At 42.9% G+C, this 16856-nt stretch overlaps 1 protein-coding gene and 1 pseudogene across 1 annotated transcript; both read left to right on the forward strand.

Annotated features, from left to right (window-relative positions):
- The first annotated feature begins 380 nt into the window (after nt 1-380).
- LOC143981663 (3-galactosyl-N-acetylglucosaminide 4-alpha-L-fucosyltransferase FUT3-like) lies at nt 381-5226 on the forward strand. The gene is made up of 2 exons (XM_077479664.1): nt 381-561; nt 3038-5226. Exon 2 carries the CDS (start codon nt 3054-3056, stop codon nt 4104-4106), a length of 1053 nt encoding a protein of 350 aa, XP_077335790.1. The 5' UTR covers nt 381-561; nt 3038-3053; the 3' UTR covers nt 4107-5226.
- On the forward strand, nt 4262-6759 carry LOC143987647 (4-galactosyl-N-acetylglucosaminide 3-alpha-L-fucosyltransferase 9-like; annotated as a pseudogene).
- Nucleotides 6760-16856: the final 10097 nt, after the last annotated feature.

The raw sequence follows: 16856 nt of genomic DNA on the forward strand, positions 1-16856 counted from the left end.
AGATGATTGCCTAGGAAGCTGAGCTCCCTTCCTGCACTGAGGGAAGTGACGTCAAAAGCCCAGGTGCTGAAGGAGGTAGACTACAAGGGACCCCCTAGCAACAGGCATTTAGAGGTGAGTAAAAAAAAATAGAAAATTCTTCAAATGTTTTTTTTTATTTATTTTATGTACAATCATTTTTTATTTTTTTTTGGGGTGGAACTCCACTTTAACAGACAAGAAGATAATATATATATATATATATATATATATATATATATATATATTATTACTAAATTATTGTTATTATATAGCGCCAACGGTCTGAGATATGTACAGTATGAGATATATATATTTATAGCTTTTTTTTTAGGGTTTACATACACTTTATTACACTAAACAATCTATTGTTCCTATACTTCTCTGTGTCTTATAGTGATGTAGCTATCAGCAGGAGGATCCAGTGAGCACTGCCGGGGACACAGAAGATTGTTCTTCCTAGAATTGTAAGTTTCAGAAGAAACTTCAGCTGAGGATTTATCTGCATCAGAGTGGTATTTGGCAGTGTGGGCAGCTGAAGAGGTAAGCATTCTCTTTCTTCTGTACTGGTGTCCTGTCAAGAAATGTCCCCCATCCGATAGTGTCTGCCCCGCAGAGCTTGCGCAGTACGGAGGACAAAGGAGACGCCGAAAGTCTCCGAACATAAACAGCTGTTCATGAGCTCTACATGGCACCTGCGCAATTAATATTACATTCTGTCACACGCTCCCGATGCTCGTAAAAGGGGCGGTGTACCTTCAGAATGGGCAGAGCTGATTATGCAACTGAAGGAGTTTTACAATGATGGCCAGAGCTGATAAGGGCGGGTAGTTTAATGTTACATACATAACACAAGCAATTTCAATACTGATTTCATTTTTATTATGCTTATATCTTAACATGCCCGGCAGAGATCCGCCCATTTGAGAAATCCACCCCATGAGCATCGGAAGCCTGTGGGAACATGTGACAGAATGTACTATTAATTGTACAGGCGCCGTGTAGAGCTCATGAACAGCTAGCTGTTCATGTTCAGAGACTTTCGGCGTCTCCTTTGTCCTCAGTACTGCATAAGCGATGCGCCCGCGCAGTACAGGGGGGGACCTTCCTCGTCAGAACACTGCCACCGTATTTCATGGCAGATTTAGTTATACGAGAGCCATTTAGTGGAACTAAAGCCACATCATTTAACTTTAATATTAAAAGTTTCCAGTGATGTTGCATAAGAGCCTTGGCTGTCCGGAGACTCTCCCGCCTTGGCTGAGACAGCAGCGGGTGCCATTGGCCCTCGCAGCTGTCAAAGTCAGTGTGCCGAGCCACAGCTCTGTGTCTGAATGGACACATAGAGCACATAGAGCAACAGGTTGGCTCAGGTGCCACCATAGCAAGCTGCTTGTTGTGGAGGCACTCAGCAGGGAGGGCCCAGAGCGCTGGTGGGGGACCTGAAAAGAGGAGGATCTGGGCTGTTCTGTGAAAAACCATTGCAAAGAGCAGGTAAGTATAACGTTTGTTATTTTTAAACAATAAAAAGAGAATTTAAGGTCACTTTAAGCCTGTTACACACGGGCCGAATGTTGGGCAGCATCGGTTCAATAGAAACCAGCTGACATTCGGCCTGTGTGTACTGCAGGCAGTCTGATAGTAGCTAGCTGTTCAGCAGGCTTTTGTCGAAGGGGCATGACCAGAAAAGGCCTGCCAATGGGCTCCCAATCAGCACTCTCAACCAATGACTGAGAGCGCTGACCAGAGTGTTCTGGTGGGGGCCCTCCCACTGTCAGAACATGATAGAACAGCATGGGAGATCGATGTACTAATGCTGGATTGTTAGTACAGTGGCTCCTCCTGGGCTGTCAGGTTTTTTTTGTTCAGCCGTTCTGGGTTGAATGAAAAAAACGACTGGTGTGAACTAGGTTTTAGAGACCCAGGGAGTGTGAGATATGACGTTTCTTCACAGGAAATGTCATTTTTCACACAAAAGACAGAGGTCATGCATTACCTGTGCAGTGCAATACCAAAGACCGTCTACACAAACAGAAAATGCTGACAGAGGAATGTGAAGATTTAATCCACTTTAGCAGGGGTAGGCAAACCTTGGCCCTCCAGCTTTTGCAGAACCATGTTGTACAAGGTCCCATTATGGATTGCAGACTCTGACAGCCACAAGCATGACTCTCAGAGACTGATACATGAAGGAACTTGTAGTTCGGCAACAACTGGAGGGCCAAAATTTGCCTACTCCTGTACTACAGGTTGTGTGAAGTGCAACAAATGACACCATGAAACTTCATGATAAATGTAAGGTGAAAAACACAAGGTGCAGGTAGAAATGCTTACAATCCATTTAGGCAAACTAAGGAAGCATTATAACCTATGTCAGCTTCATCAATGGCCAGGAGAACAGTGGGGCACCCATTCTGATGACAGCTGTCTTAGCCATTGTACACACGGTCGGAGATTCCGACGGAATGCGTCCGATCGGACCGTTTTGTCGGATAATCAGACTGTGTGTGGTCTTCATCGGACTGTTTCCATCGGAGTATCCGACGGACCAAGTTTTCCAACTTGTCGCTAAAATTTTGCGACAACATGATCCGATCGGACCTTGTCCGATCATTTGTAGAGAATTCCGATCGGACAAAGTGCCACGCATGCTCAGATCAAATTCCTACACCAAAGCTATTGGCTACTAGCCTGAACGTAGTCCCGTCGTAACGAAAATAACGTTATCACGTTCTGAACGATCGGATTTTCCGACAACTTTGTCCAACCGTGTGTATGCAACAGTTTCGGACAAAATCCGTCAGACAAAATCCGTCGGATTTGGTTGTCGGAATGTCCAACCGTGTGTACAAGGGCTAAGAGGGAATGTACCCTAACTAAAGCAAAATGTTATGTCTATAAATACACTTCTTACTAAACAGGCCAAAAATAGGTCAGGACTCCTAAAACAGATATTTCAGTTGTAAGTTTGGGGATAAACTGTCCACTGGCTTCTTACATATTTCTTTGTCTCATACAGGGAAGTCACTGTATTAATGATGATGTTCTTATTCAATCCAAGACTGGCCCTAATTCTGCTACTCTTTGCTTTGGTCATATTTTCTTACTTATGGAATAAGTCTGATTTTTCTCTACTGAAAACGCAACAAACAGATATTCCCCTTCCAAAAAAACAAAACGAGATTCTTGTCCTGGTTTGGGTCTGGCCTTTTGGAGACCACTTCCCTTTGGACAGATGCCAGACTGAGTTTGGTATCTCGGACTGCAAACTAACAGCAAACCGAAATCTCTACAATATTGCTGATGCTGTGGTCATGCATCATGTAGATATCATGTACGATAAAAGATCACTGCCCCAGAAGCCAAGACCTCATTTCCAGCATTGGGTTTGGTTTAACATGGAGCCACCACTAATCATTAAAAACCTACAAAGCCTGGATGGCCTTTTTAACATGACATTGACATTTCGTAAGGATGCAGATATCTTCAGACCCTATGGTGAGATAATAGCCTTTAAAGAGCCACAAAATATCACCATCCCGACCAAATCCAAACTGGTGGCTTGGGTAGTTAGTAAGTTCTACCCTGGTGTCTGGAGGACGGCATATTATGAAGAACTGAAAAAATATATTCCAATTGATGTTTATGGTAAAGGACACATTGCACTGACGTGGGATGACTTCCATAAGACCATTTCTCAGTATAAATTCTACTTGGCTTTTGAGAATTCAAACTTTCAAGATTACATCACTGAAAAACTCTGGTCAAATGCATTTGGCACATGGACGTTGCCAGTTGTGCTAGGAACCTCCCGTGAGAACTACGAACGTTTTGTCCCTGGTGATGCTTTTATTCACGTCAATGATTTTTCAAGCCCAAAGGACCTGGCAATGTACCTTCTTGAGTTGGACAGAGATGACGAGAAATATAAAAAGTATTTCAACTGGAGATCTCGATATTATGTTAAGACTGGGGGTGGATGGCAAAAGAGTTACTGTCAAGTTTGCATGGCCTTAAAAAATGGTCCTCATTACCAAGTCATTCCTAGCATAGCAAAATGGTTTCTGAAAAATGGCACCTCTTTGTGAAGATCTACCAGCAAATTATCAAAAACTTCAAACTTGCTATTTTTTTTTTTACTTGTACCCTTATTTATTTAGTTATATAAGTAAAAAATGAATGTTGTACTTACAGTTTTTAGCAATGGCGTTTTTATTTGTTGCTCATTTTCACATTTCACAAGATGGTTTTGTTTAAACTAAATGTAAATGTACTGTGTAAAATTGACAATTGAATCCTCCCCTGATGTCGTGCACATTATTCGTACAAATAAATATGCCGTAGAATAAAGATAAAGAAATTGATCAGCCAATAAAGCATATACATAGGACTGAACTCCAGACAGATGTAGCGGTCTTCCCAACTTCCAAGGGCCTGATGGTGACCCCCAGAGCTAGGGAGAGCTGACATTCCTCCTCAGTGTAAGGTGGAAAGATGGGCGCCAGTCACTTTTAAATATGAACAGGACACCTTTAGGCAAATACAATAGCAGCTGGGTAGACTCGGCAGACAAAAATAGAACTAAGCAGACAGCAACACATAAAAAGTACCTTTAAGCTGAATGCAGCGATCTGTATCTTTTTAGCAACTGCTGTCACCTATGGCAACAACTTCACTCACAGTATCCCACTGTAGATCTTCAAGTTCAACTCCATCCCTTTGACACCTGCCTCCGGCAACAAGAGTGGTTATCTCTCTGGCAACTACTTCTCCTATGCCTCCTGGCAATGATCAGGCTCCCCTCGAACTAAGCCTCTATATATGTGTTTAGACCCCAGGCTTCAGGCTTACACCACTGCTGCTGCTCCTCACACACCCACATAGGCCACAGCCCAGATGGAAAGAACCCTGATCACCTGACTTCTTCCAAATAAATAGCTTATCCCAGCATGCAAAGCAGCCAAAGGAAACTCCTGCTAATTGGCTGAGACAACATATTTACTTACATATTTACTAATGCCAAGGCAACAGTGCCACCTATTGACAGAAGAGAGAGACTACAAATTAAACTCAGGTTAAGGACAGAATCCAGTGACTCAAAGACTACAAATTAGCCAGGCTAGTTACCACTTAGCACAACTAAATTTACTAGCAGCCCTGTTTAGGACAAGGGTACTACACAGATATAAAAGACGAAATTAGATTCTTGTGCTGGTTTGGGTCTGGCCTTTTGGAGACCACTTCCCGTTGGACAGATGCCAGACTGAGTTTGGTATCTTAGACTGCAAACTAACACCAAACCGAAATCTCTACAATATTGCTGATGCCGTGGGCATGCATCATATAGATATCATGCACGATAAAAGATCACTGCCCCAGGGGCCAAGACCTAATTTTCAGCATTGGGTTTGGTTTAACTTGGAGCTGCCACTAATCATTAAAAACCTACATTTGCTGGATGGCCTTTTTAACATGACATTGACATGTCATAAGGATGCAGATATCTTCAGACCCTATGGTCAGCTAATAGCCTTTAAAAAGAGAAGTAAAGCATTTTTTTTTTGCAGGTGGATGCAGCATAGGTCCGATGCTGCATCTGTCTCCAGGTCCTCTGCACTGAGAACCAAGCGATTAAACACCACTGATCACTTGGTTTTCAAAGCTCCCTAAACAGAAAGCGGTAGACTGTCAGTCACAGCTCTCTGTTCTTCCCCTTCCTCGCTCATTGAAAAGCTGGGCTGTGAAGGGGGATGAGGGATGGCCAGCTCAGGCTCTCAGCAGATCACTGAGAGGCTGACACAGGTGTCAGTCCAGCCACCTGTCAGATCCAGACTTTATTGCCGCAATGTTGTGGTGCCTGGACTGACATCAATGATGTTAACAGAGAGCAGGCTGAAGTCCTAAAACTAATTGCACTCCTGTGATCCATAGGAGAAGTACAGCCAAATGAGCTTTGGTTGGACTTCTCCTTTAGGCTCGATTCACATCTATGCATGTTGCTTTTGAGCATTTTTACAGTGCTTGTTGCGTTTTTGGAAACACGTTTTTACCGCGATTTTGCCGCATTTTGCGTTTTTTTTTTTTCACACTGTGGTTGCTTAGAAACCAGATATATACAGTGAAAAAAAATGAAAAAAAAACGTTAAAAAAAACGCAAATCACGGCAAAATCACGGTAAAAACTTGGTAAAAACGCGGTAAAAATGCAGTACTTGCGTTTGACATGGGATGACTTCCAAAAGAGCATTTCTCTCATAAATTCTACCTGGCTTTTGAGAATTTGAACTTCAAAGATTACATCACTGAAAAGCTGCCAGTTGTGCTAGGGACCTAGCACAACTGTACTAGAGAACTATGAGCGTTTTGTCCCTGTTGATGCTTTTATTAATGTCAATGATTATTCAAGCCCAAAGGACCTGGCAATGCACCTTCTGGAGTTGGACAGAGATGATGACAAATATAAATAATATTTTAACTGGAGATCTCAATCTTGGATGAACTGGTGATCTTGTGTTGAGACCAGGGGGTGGATGGCAAATTAGATACTGTCAGGTTTGCATGGCTTTAAAAAATGGTCCTTATTATCAAGTCATTCAAAGCATAGCAAAATGGTTTTGGGAAAATGGCACCTCTTTGTAATGATCTACCAGCAAATTATCAAAAACTTCAAACTTGCTATTTTTTTTTACTTGTACCCATATCTATTTACGTATATAAATAAATAATGAATGTTGTACTTACAGTTTTTAGTAATGATGTTTTTATTTGTTGCTCATTTTCACAGTTTTGGTCGGTGGTTTTGGGCTAAATGTGTAAAATTGACAATCAAATCCTCCTCTGATGGAGTGCACATTATTCCTGAAAATAAATATGCCATAGAATATAGATACAGAAATTGATCAGCCAATAAAGCATATACTGTACATAAGACTGAACTCCAGACAGATATAAAAAAAAACACAAATGAAAAGGATAATAAAAGCTTATGTTTCTTTTTCTTTTAAATAGCAAAGAGGCATATACTTACCTTGTTTGTGAAACCATATTGCACAGAAAGGTTGCTGATTGTACTGTTTGTAAAAGCAGTCTAGAGGCTAATTAGCCGCTAGGATTGCTTTTACATGAAAGCCGAATGCTTTCTGAAAAGAATGATACCAAGATGATACCTAAACCTGCAGACATTATTCTGGTATAACCACTCAAAGTCCAGCAGCATACCCGTACGTTGCTGGTCCTTGTTGGGCATATATTGTAATCTTTTTTTTCATGCAGCCTGTGGGCTGAACGAAAAAAAGAGATTGATCAGTGGGTATGCTCACCATTAGAATACCTCCCTTCATCCACCCACTTCTAATGATGGGCATACATGCACCATTTATATATGCCGAAGCATGGGGGCATCCTCTCGCAAAAGTTAGGAGCAAATCGTTCCTCCACCCCTGCTGCCTCCATGCTTCAGCATATATGCTCTTTTTTTAAATGTGGTGGTGAAATCACCTCAGACAGCGCTGGAGTCATGGCTTTATGTATCGTGAGAGCAAACGCTGTTGCTGTCAAGATAAATAAATCTGCAACTGAATGGCGTATCTGCTAAAAATAGTAAAAACATATTTTTTTTTTTAATGCAATCTGTGCCTAAAATATATATATGCTGAAGCATGGGGGGATCCGCCCCAAAAGGTAGGATTAAATGACTCCTCCACCCCTGCTGCCCCCATGCTTCGGCATATATGTTCTGTTTTTTTAATTGTGGTGGTGAAATCACCTCCGAAAGCGCTGGAGTCACGGCTTTATGTATCGTGGGAGCAAATGCTGTTGCTGTCAAGATAAATAAATCTGCACTGCAGCTGAATGGCGTGCCTGAAAACAAAAAAATGGTTAACAATTAAACTGTTAAACTTTACTAAACAGTAAAGTATAAAAAAAAAATCATACCTGGAAAGCAAACATGATAAAACATAATAACAATAAAACATTGCAGAATACAATACAGTAAAAAAGAACAGAACAATAGAGAGAGAATATAGAGAGAACAATAAAACAACAACTATTTTTATTTTATTTATTTTTTTACACTTTTTGTTGTAACGGTAACTGTTGTAACGGTTCCAGGTTGGGGTCTCTCAAAATGTGATGGCATCTTGGGAGACCCTGTGAAAGTGTGCCTATTCTGTGCAGTGCTGTAACCTACACTAATACTCCACTAGTGTATGGTAGCGTTCAAAACATTCACCAATGCAAAGACCAGGATTGTCAGGACAGCGGGGACAATAATAATGGGTGTCACGCCTATATCCACGCTTGCTGCAGACACAACATCTTCTTTGGGGGGCTTGGGCTTGGGTAGGGGTACTCGGGAGGACATAAGGAAAATGCCTCTCATGCAGCCGGCTTACTGCATTTGGATTGAGAAGGCGAGTTGGAGCACCGTCTGGAAACAGAAGGGCTCTTACGATCTCTTCCTGGAATTTAAGGAAGGATCCAGTCCGTCCTGACGCTCTGTATAGCACATGAGCATTCAGCAAAGCCAATTGAAATAAATAAACAGACACTTTCTTGTACCAGTGTCTGTCTGCATGAAGGGGGGTAAGAACAAAAACATTCTTATTGTCCCTCCAGTTCATAGCGAGCAAGTTATTACACTTCAAGCAGGCTCTCTCCCCCAGCCTAAGACAGGAATTTACAAGCTGCTGGGGAAAGCCCCAGCTATTAGGTCGCACGGTGCCACATGCTCCAATCTGCTGATCAAACAAGTGACTAAAAACTGTCACGCTTGTGTAATAATTGTCCACGAACAAGTGGTACCCCTTCCCAAGTCCCACACAATCTTGCCAGCGCTTCCTATGTAGTCAGGGAAGTTTGTCGGCTCTACGTGACTATCTTTGCCCTCGTAAACCATAAAACTACATGTATAGCCTGTGGCCCTGTCACAGAGCTTATACATCTTGACCCCGTATCTGGCACGCTTGCTGGGAAGGTACTGTTTGAATGAAAAATGGCCAGAAAACGTAATCAGGGACTCATCAGCGCAGGTAACTTGATGGGGAGTGAACAAGTCTGCAAAACGCTGGTTGAAGTGGTTTACAAGAGGCCAAATTTTGTAGAGCCGATCGTATCCAGGGTCTCCACGAGGATGACAGAGTTCATTGTCGCTGAAATGCATGAACCGCAAAATCTGCTTGTATCGTGCCCTGGTCATGGTGGCAGAGAACACGGGCATACGGTGAATTGGGTCTGTAGACCAATATGACCGCAACTCACTCTTTTTGGTTATGCCCATGAGGAGGGATAGGCACAGAAAGAGCTTAAATTCAGAAACCGTAATTGGTTTCCAATCTCTGGCAAGGGAGGACTGGGAAATAGTGGCGATGTGTTGACCAGCGTACAAATTGCTTTGGTCCACAATAGATCTATAGAGATCTTTGGTGAAAAACAGTGAATAAAAATCAAGTGACGTAAAATCAACTGTTTCCACCTGAATGCCGGGTTGGCCAGTGAATGGGGGAAGTACGGGTGCTGCAGAAGTGGTGGGTTCCCAATTAGGATTGGCAAATGCAGCAGGAAGGGCACTATGGGCATAACGGGCCTGTGTTCGTCTTCTTGGTGGCAGCGGGACACTACTTGTGCTTGCCACCTTACCAGCTTGAACTGCACTTATGGGACTCGCCACATCACCATGTGATACTGCAGTGCTGGTTTGACTACGACCAGGGTATACTAGAACGCTGGTGCTTGCCAGATCATCAGAAGGATGCGTGGCACTAGTACTTCTCTGCTCCATAAAAGGGACCTGCGGTTATTGCACCTCAACGACAGAAGATCGGGGTCTGGTACGCCTGACCTTGGCAGGGACCATAACTCCATCGTCTTCCTCTTCCATCGACTTCCTCTTCACTGTCATACTCAGAAACGTGTAGGCCTCTTCACTAGTGTACCTTCGATTTTCCATTTTGGGCTCTAAATTTAGTGTTACACTAGTGAGACAGGTAAAAAATCTCCTAGGCTGTCATCGACTGTATCAAAACGCTACAAAAAAACTGTTAGCGATCGCAGGGATCAGGCCTGACTCTGCGAATGCTGCAGTTATGTGTTTAATGTTTTGTAAGTGACAGTGTTCGATTGATACTGCACTTGGGTGGGCTGGGCTGGGTTTGGACGGAGGGGCAAAACACAGGTACTAGCAGGTATCTGGGCTAATCCTGCTAACACTGCATTTTTTGGAACCCTAAACTTCTGGGGGTGCTAGTATAGATCTGATCAGATCAGATATAGATCCATTCAAATACTATACCATTAAGTAAGGTGTATGCTGCGTGCGTGGGTGTTACTAACACTAACCTGGCGCTGCCTGGGGCGACACAGACCCTTTCTGGCCCTAAAAGCTAACTTATATCACCCGCCGGGTGATCAGTGGGTTAAACCTTTATTAGGTAATAAACGTCAGGTGCCCTGACACTATAAAAAACAAAATAACTAACCAGCATCACCCGCAACAGTTATACGGTGATCACTGGTGAAAGGGTTAACTAGGGGGCAATCAGGGGGTTAAAACATTTATTAGGTAGTATATAGGGGTACATGACGCTATAAAAAGCTGATGGAGAACCTAAATACTTACCTGTCTAACTAGCGTCACTTGTGACGCTAATACAGTGATCAGAAAAACTATTGAATAGTGACACTGGCGACGGTGGGTGATCACGGGGTTAAACCTTTATTGGGTGGTTAGGGGTACCCTAGACCTAAAGGGGCACACCACTAACTGCCCTACCACTTATAACAGTCACAAATAACAGCAATGCAGTAATAAGTAAAAAAAAATTTGGTGTCACTGTGCCAGGAGGTGCAGGGGGGTGATCGGGGGTGAAAAGTGTGCCTGTGTGTTCTACTGTAAGTGTAGTGTTGGTGCAGTCTTACTTGGATGTCTTCTCTCCTCGGCGCTGGATGAAAAGACCGACACGAGGGGAGATGACATCACTTCCTCTGCTCCTGTTTACATTACAGGAGCAGAGGAAGCTTTCCATTCGCTGGGAGTGATCGCGAGGGGGTGGCCATGAATCAGTGGCCTCCCCCTCAGCACGGATCGCTCCCGGAACAATGCCGACCTCTTCGGGGACCGGGGGAGTGGGATGCGCCCCCCGCCCCTGGGAGGCAAGTAACAGACCCATACGTTACTTTGCTCTTTCCTTGCCATTCTGCCGCAGTATATCTGTGTGAGGCGGTCGACAAGTGCTTAAAAAAAGTTTTAATCACTTTTCTTCATAGGGGTCTGGATCTGATCAAGGGAAACCTTTGCAGATTTCCCCCATGCAGCTTTGCAACATCAACAATTCTAATAGTCAACTATTGCTGGCTGAAATCACCATCACTGTAATAGTAATAGTCTTCTGCTGCATGGAGAGGCTGGGATAGCTAGTACAGCACTTCCTGACCATCCACAGTGAATCGCTGTGTTTACTTTAGCTATCGCTGCGTGCTCCTTTGGAGTGATCTATGAAAGCATCAGAAGCCCAGGAGATTAACATTAATGTATATAAGTGAGTAATATATAATTATTTAATAGTGATGAACATTCAAGCATATTGAACTGAAGATCCCTGCTTAAAAAGGGTGTTTCTGAAATGTATATATTTACTAATTGTAATACCGCCCAAACTATTTTTATACTTCATTTATTTTTATTTTTTTTATTGAGAGAGAAAAGTTTTCAGTGCAAAATGACAAGAGATACAAAATTATGCATCGAAAAATAATTTGGGTTACTTAGATAGACAATGATCATCTACATAGATAAGTATTCGTGGTTATACAAGAACATCATAATGCTATTTGATCTTATCTGCGATATGGTATGTCAAACAAGACTGCAGTCAGAAAGTCTAATGCAACAAAAATAAAAATAAACACTAAAACAATAACTCATTCATTCACTCAAGGTCATTCTTGAATATGGAAAGTGAACCAAGGGTTCCATTTCGCATCATAGATAGGGATGGAGTCATGAAGTCATGCAGTGTGTGAAATATTTTTTTCTCATAACATTATTTGGTCAACTTGTCAGATAACCTGTGAGAATGGGACTGTGTTAGACTTCCAGTTAAGGGTGATTGCCCAGTGCAGCGCAATACAGATAGTATTTAATAATTTCATTAGGGGTTTTGGGATATACAGAATTTTTTCAAATAACAGACAGTGAGTATGTGTCAGAGCCATGTGCCTCCCCGCCAGCTTGTCCATTAGCTCCAGAGTCCTTTTGCAGGTAGGATGTAGAGCCTCACATTCCCAGAACACGTGCAAAAAAGAATCTGGAAGAGCACATCCTCTGAAACAAGATGAGGAAGTCTGGGGGTAGATCCTTCCCAATTGTAGAGGAGTATAATACAAGCGAATATATAATTTAATCGCCGTTTCCTTAATAGTAAGAGATTTGGTGCATTCACGCAGATTCTGCCAGTTAGCTTCCCATCTTTGGGATCATATTCCAGTTTTAATTTGCGTTCCGACTCATATGTTTTAATTTGGGGCAATCTTTTACCATCTCCATAGATTTATACAGCCCAGATATTAAGCATTTCTGTCTAGGGGCAGTCTGGCATAGGGACTCAAAAGAAGTGAGCGAATCAGAGGGGACTGATGCGTAGTGTGTATGAAAAAAGTGACAGATTTGTAGGTATCGATAAAATTCTCCTGCTGGAATATTTTTTGGGCCTGCATCTGGGGGAAAGAGACAAACTTCCCATCCTGCATGAAATTCTCCAGTTTTGTCAAACCCTGATCTGTCCACCACCCAAAAGCATTTGGGTTTTCAAAGGTCGAAAGGAAACTTGGGTCACCAAGGAAGGAGGTGCAGTGGGGGACTTTTGATATAAGTGCTAGTTTTGATTTATAAGGAACCCAGAATTTCACCCCATGAGCTACCACCAGATTCCAGGAGTACAACTCCGAGGCATGGGATTTAGATGACCACAGTATTCCTGGAAGGTAAAATGGGGCTATAGAATCTTGCTCAAATCTTACCCAGGGGACTCTTGCATTTTTAATATTCCATTGTGCCTGTTGCGAGAATCTACTAGCTAAATAATACAGCCCCCTAATCTGGAAGGGCGATACAGTACTTCCCTAGAGAAGTGGGGGCTTGTCCTTCCAAATGAATCTGTTAAAGTGTGCTTGAAGTTTGAGAAGATAGGACTTACATATCTCAATGGGCAAACCGCGGAACAAGTATAACAATTTAGGGAGGATCATCATCTTAATTGCTGTTATTTTCCCTAGGAATGAGATTCTATAGGGGGACCAAGTTTTAAGTAGCTGCTTTAGTTTAGAGATCATGGGAGGGAAGTTATGGTCAAATAAACAATTGTAATCTCCAGGAAGCTTTACACCCAAATAAGAGAGGGAAGATCTAGCCCATATAAAACGAAAAGGATTTTTTGAGAGTCTCCAGCTCGGTAGGAGAAAACCCCACTGGAAGAGCCACTGATTTGAACACATTCACCAAAAGGCCAAACATATTGTTAAATACGGAGAGGGATTGAAGAACATTTGGCAGGGTGACCCAGGGGTTGGTGAGAAATAAAAACAAGTCATCTGCGTACAAGTAGAATTTATAAGTAGATGAAGCTTTGTGGTAACCCAAAATATCTGGGTGTGAATATCAACGGCTAGGGGGCTCGATAGCCAGAGCGAAAATGAGTGGGGACAGTCGGCACCCTTGTCTAGTACCCCTACCAAGCTGGAAATGAATGCCAATATTTTGTTTGCTTGGTTAGGAGCAGCTTGGCATTGCATGCCATTGCTGAGCCTATCATCTACATGTCCTCTTGAATAGAACGGTGATGTCACTGCATGCCCTCCCACGTAGTGACGTCACCACGCTATTCGAGAGGAGGACGGGCTCCTGTGTTTGCCGGGCAGCATCTGTTTTTATGCAAACTTTTCCTGTTTATATGTAAGTGCATTACTTATATTTTTTATTAAATGTTTGAACGTTATCACGCTATGGTCAGTCTTTTTCTCATTTGAGCGCCATTTGAAACGTCATCCTACTACAGCTCTGCATCTTATGAGATACTTGAGTGGTCTCTCCTGATATTGATCCGGTGTCTGTGAGTTCCAGGGGTCAACTGTGCAAGTCAAAGGCCATGGCTGGGCTACAGCCAAACTCCCTTTGTGTTTGCCATCTGGTAAGCAGACTTGAGTTACGGTGGTTGGGCACTTTCATATTGTGTGAAATCATTGTGGTGTCATTGTAAGATTGAGCTATATGGACTATTTTTCTTTGCTAATTCATTTTTTTTTTAGCTAAAGAACATTTTAACCACTTTCAGACCAGACCATTTTGCAGGCCAATGACCAGACCACTTTTTGCGATTCGGCACTGTGTCGTTTTAACTGACAATTGTGCGGTTGTGCGACGTGGCTCCCAAACAAAATTGACATCCTTTTTTTCCCACAAATAGAGCTTTCTTTTGGTGGTATTTTATCACCCCTGCGGTTTTTATTTTTTGCGCTATAAACAAAAAAAGAGCGACAATTTTGAAAAAAACACATTGTTTTTTACTTTTCGCTTTAATAAATATCCCCCAAAAATATATAAAAAAACATATTTTTTACTCAGTTTAGGCCGATACGTATTCTTCTACATAATTTTGGTACAAAAATCGCAATAAGCGTTTATTGATTGGTTTGCGCAAAATTTATAGCGTTTACAAAATAAGGGATAGTTTTATGGCATTTTTATTAATCATTTTTTTTTACTAGTAATGGCAGCAATTAGCGATTTTTATTGTGACTGCGACATTATGGCGAATACATCGGACATTTTTGACACATTTTTGGGACCATTGTCATTTATACCGCAATCAGTGCTATACAAATGCACTGATTCCTGTGTAAATTACACTGGCAGTGAAGGGGTTAACCAGGGGGTGGCAGTGTAGGAGTTAAGTGTGTCCTAGGGGCGTGTTACTAACTGTGGGGGGCTGGGCTGTGTGTTAGTGAACACTGATCTCTGCTCCAATCACAGGAAGCAGAGATCAGTGTCACTTGTTGCTAGGCAGAACGGGGAGATGCTGTTTACAACGGCATCTTCCCGTTCTCCTTCCCGGTGAGACGATCGCGGGTATCCCCGCGGCGATCGCAGGTATCCCGGTGACCGGACTCACAGGGGTCCCGACCGGCGGCGCGCATGGGATGGCAGGGCGGTAAATTCAACTGGACGTACCTGTATGCCAATTTTGTGTGTATTCCACATTGAGTTACTGCCTATATTTTTTGTTTTAAATCTTATAATCCAGTGTGGTTTCTCTTTCTTATATGGGTGCCGATATCTGAATGAAAACTTGGGGTGCGGACCACAAAATGTTAGGGCCACCAGCTGACAATGTTGTGTGCCCACAGAAAAACAGAGGTACAGTAGTGTTGATGTGCTCTGAACACAAACACAAAAGACCAGTGCAAAAGGCTTAACAATGTAGTACATTTGCATAGTTACATTAGTCCAGCTTGAACTAGTATGCATGTGTCATCACTGGCTGATCCCTGTGGAAGCTGGAAATCACTGTAGCAGGCACCATTAATACAGGGATTGTCCCTGGATTCTGGGTCCCATGCTGAGTAGCTGCCCTTCTGTTTAGTGAATACAGGAGGTTGTTTACTTGACATGGGCACCATTCAGAGAGTACTTTGCATCTTCTCACTGAATGCAAAGCATTCTCTGAATGGGTGAGTTGGACATCACAACATCACTACCTCGCCTCTACATCTCCAGTGGCAATAAGCAGAGCCCAGTGCCTGAAGGTCACATTCCAGAATATCTTGACCCTGTCTCTGGGCTGTCAGGGCTGGGCTCAGTCCTTCCTTCTCTGAGCTGGCCGCTTAGCTGTCAGCTAATTGCCAGCTCCTATCTCTCTACAGTTACGCAGCTCTTGCTGATATCCTGATCATCAGTCCTGCCTACTTAAGCCGTCCAATCCAGAGGAGCTCTGCCTTCACCTTGGTCACATCAGGGAAACTATCCCCTGCGATCCTGTGCAAGATTTGCTTTGCTGACATCCCTTCTGGCTCCAGATCCTGCTTGCTGTTCCACTACATTGATCCGTGAATTCTGGCTTGGCTGACTATCTGTCCCGGTTGCTGAACTTTAGCTATGTTTTGACTAAATTTGTTCTTTTTACTTTTATTATTAAACAAGTGTGATTTAACTGTACTTCTGTCTCGGCCCGATTTCATGGTTTCTGACATGGGCAAACTCACAGAGTGAGTCTTCAGAGACTTGGTTACACCAGACACTGTGCCATGGCTCTGGACCAGGGGAGAACCCTGCAGCTAAATACACAGTAATCAGAGGTCTGTAACATGTTACAAGCAGAGCTCAGTACCCAAAGGTCACATTCTAGGCAGGCCCCACAATCTCTGGTCCAGCAGAGTATGGGTATGGCCTCCAAAGCTATTTCTGAGGATATACAGAACCAGACAGCTGCTTAAAGAGCCCAGCTCAGGTTATAGATAAATTCTTGATTGAAGCAAAAACAATCTTGAAAAATAAAATGGCTAGTAAAATGATTTAACTGTCGAAGGGCAAGGGCCACTTAAGCAATTTGGTAAAAGCGGAGTAGGTGGATGGCAGCCCACTTCTCTCAGCACATCAAACTCGCAGGTAATAGAAGTCTATGGTTCAGTGCAGGTAACCCACAGGTGTAATTCTCTGCACCTGTGGATCAGTTTTAAATCAGCCCAGTAACCACTGCAGTATTCTATTCTATTCTATTCCATCCCAGAGCAGGAGGTCGCGGGCCACATTACTGGGCTCCACGGGCCACATGTGGCCCCTAGGCCACT

This window comes from Lithobates pipiens, unplaced genomic scaffold (genome assembly GCF_037356315.1).
Source record: "Lithobates pipiens isolate NorthernLeopardFrog02 unplaced genomic scaffold, aLitPip1_a1.2 Scaffold_1, whole genome shotgun sequence".
Classification (NCBI taxonomy): Eukaryota; Metazoa; Chordata; class Amphibia; order Anura; family Ranidae; genus Lithobates; species Lithobates pipiens.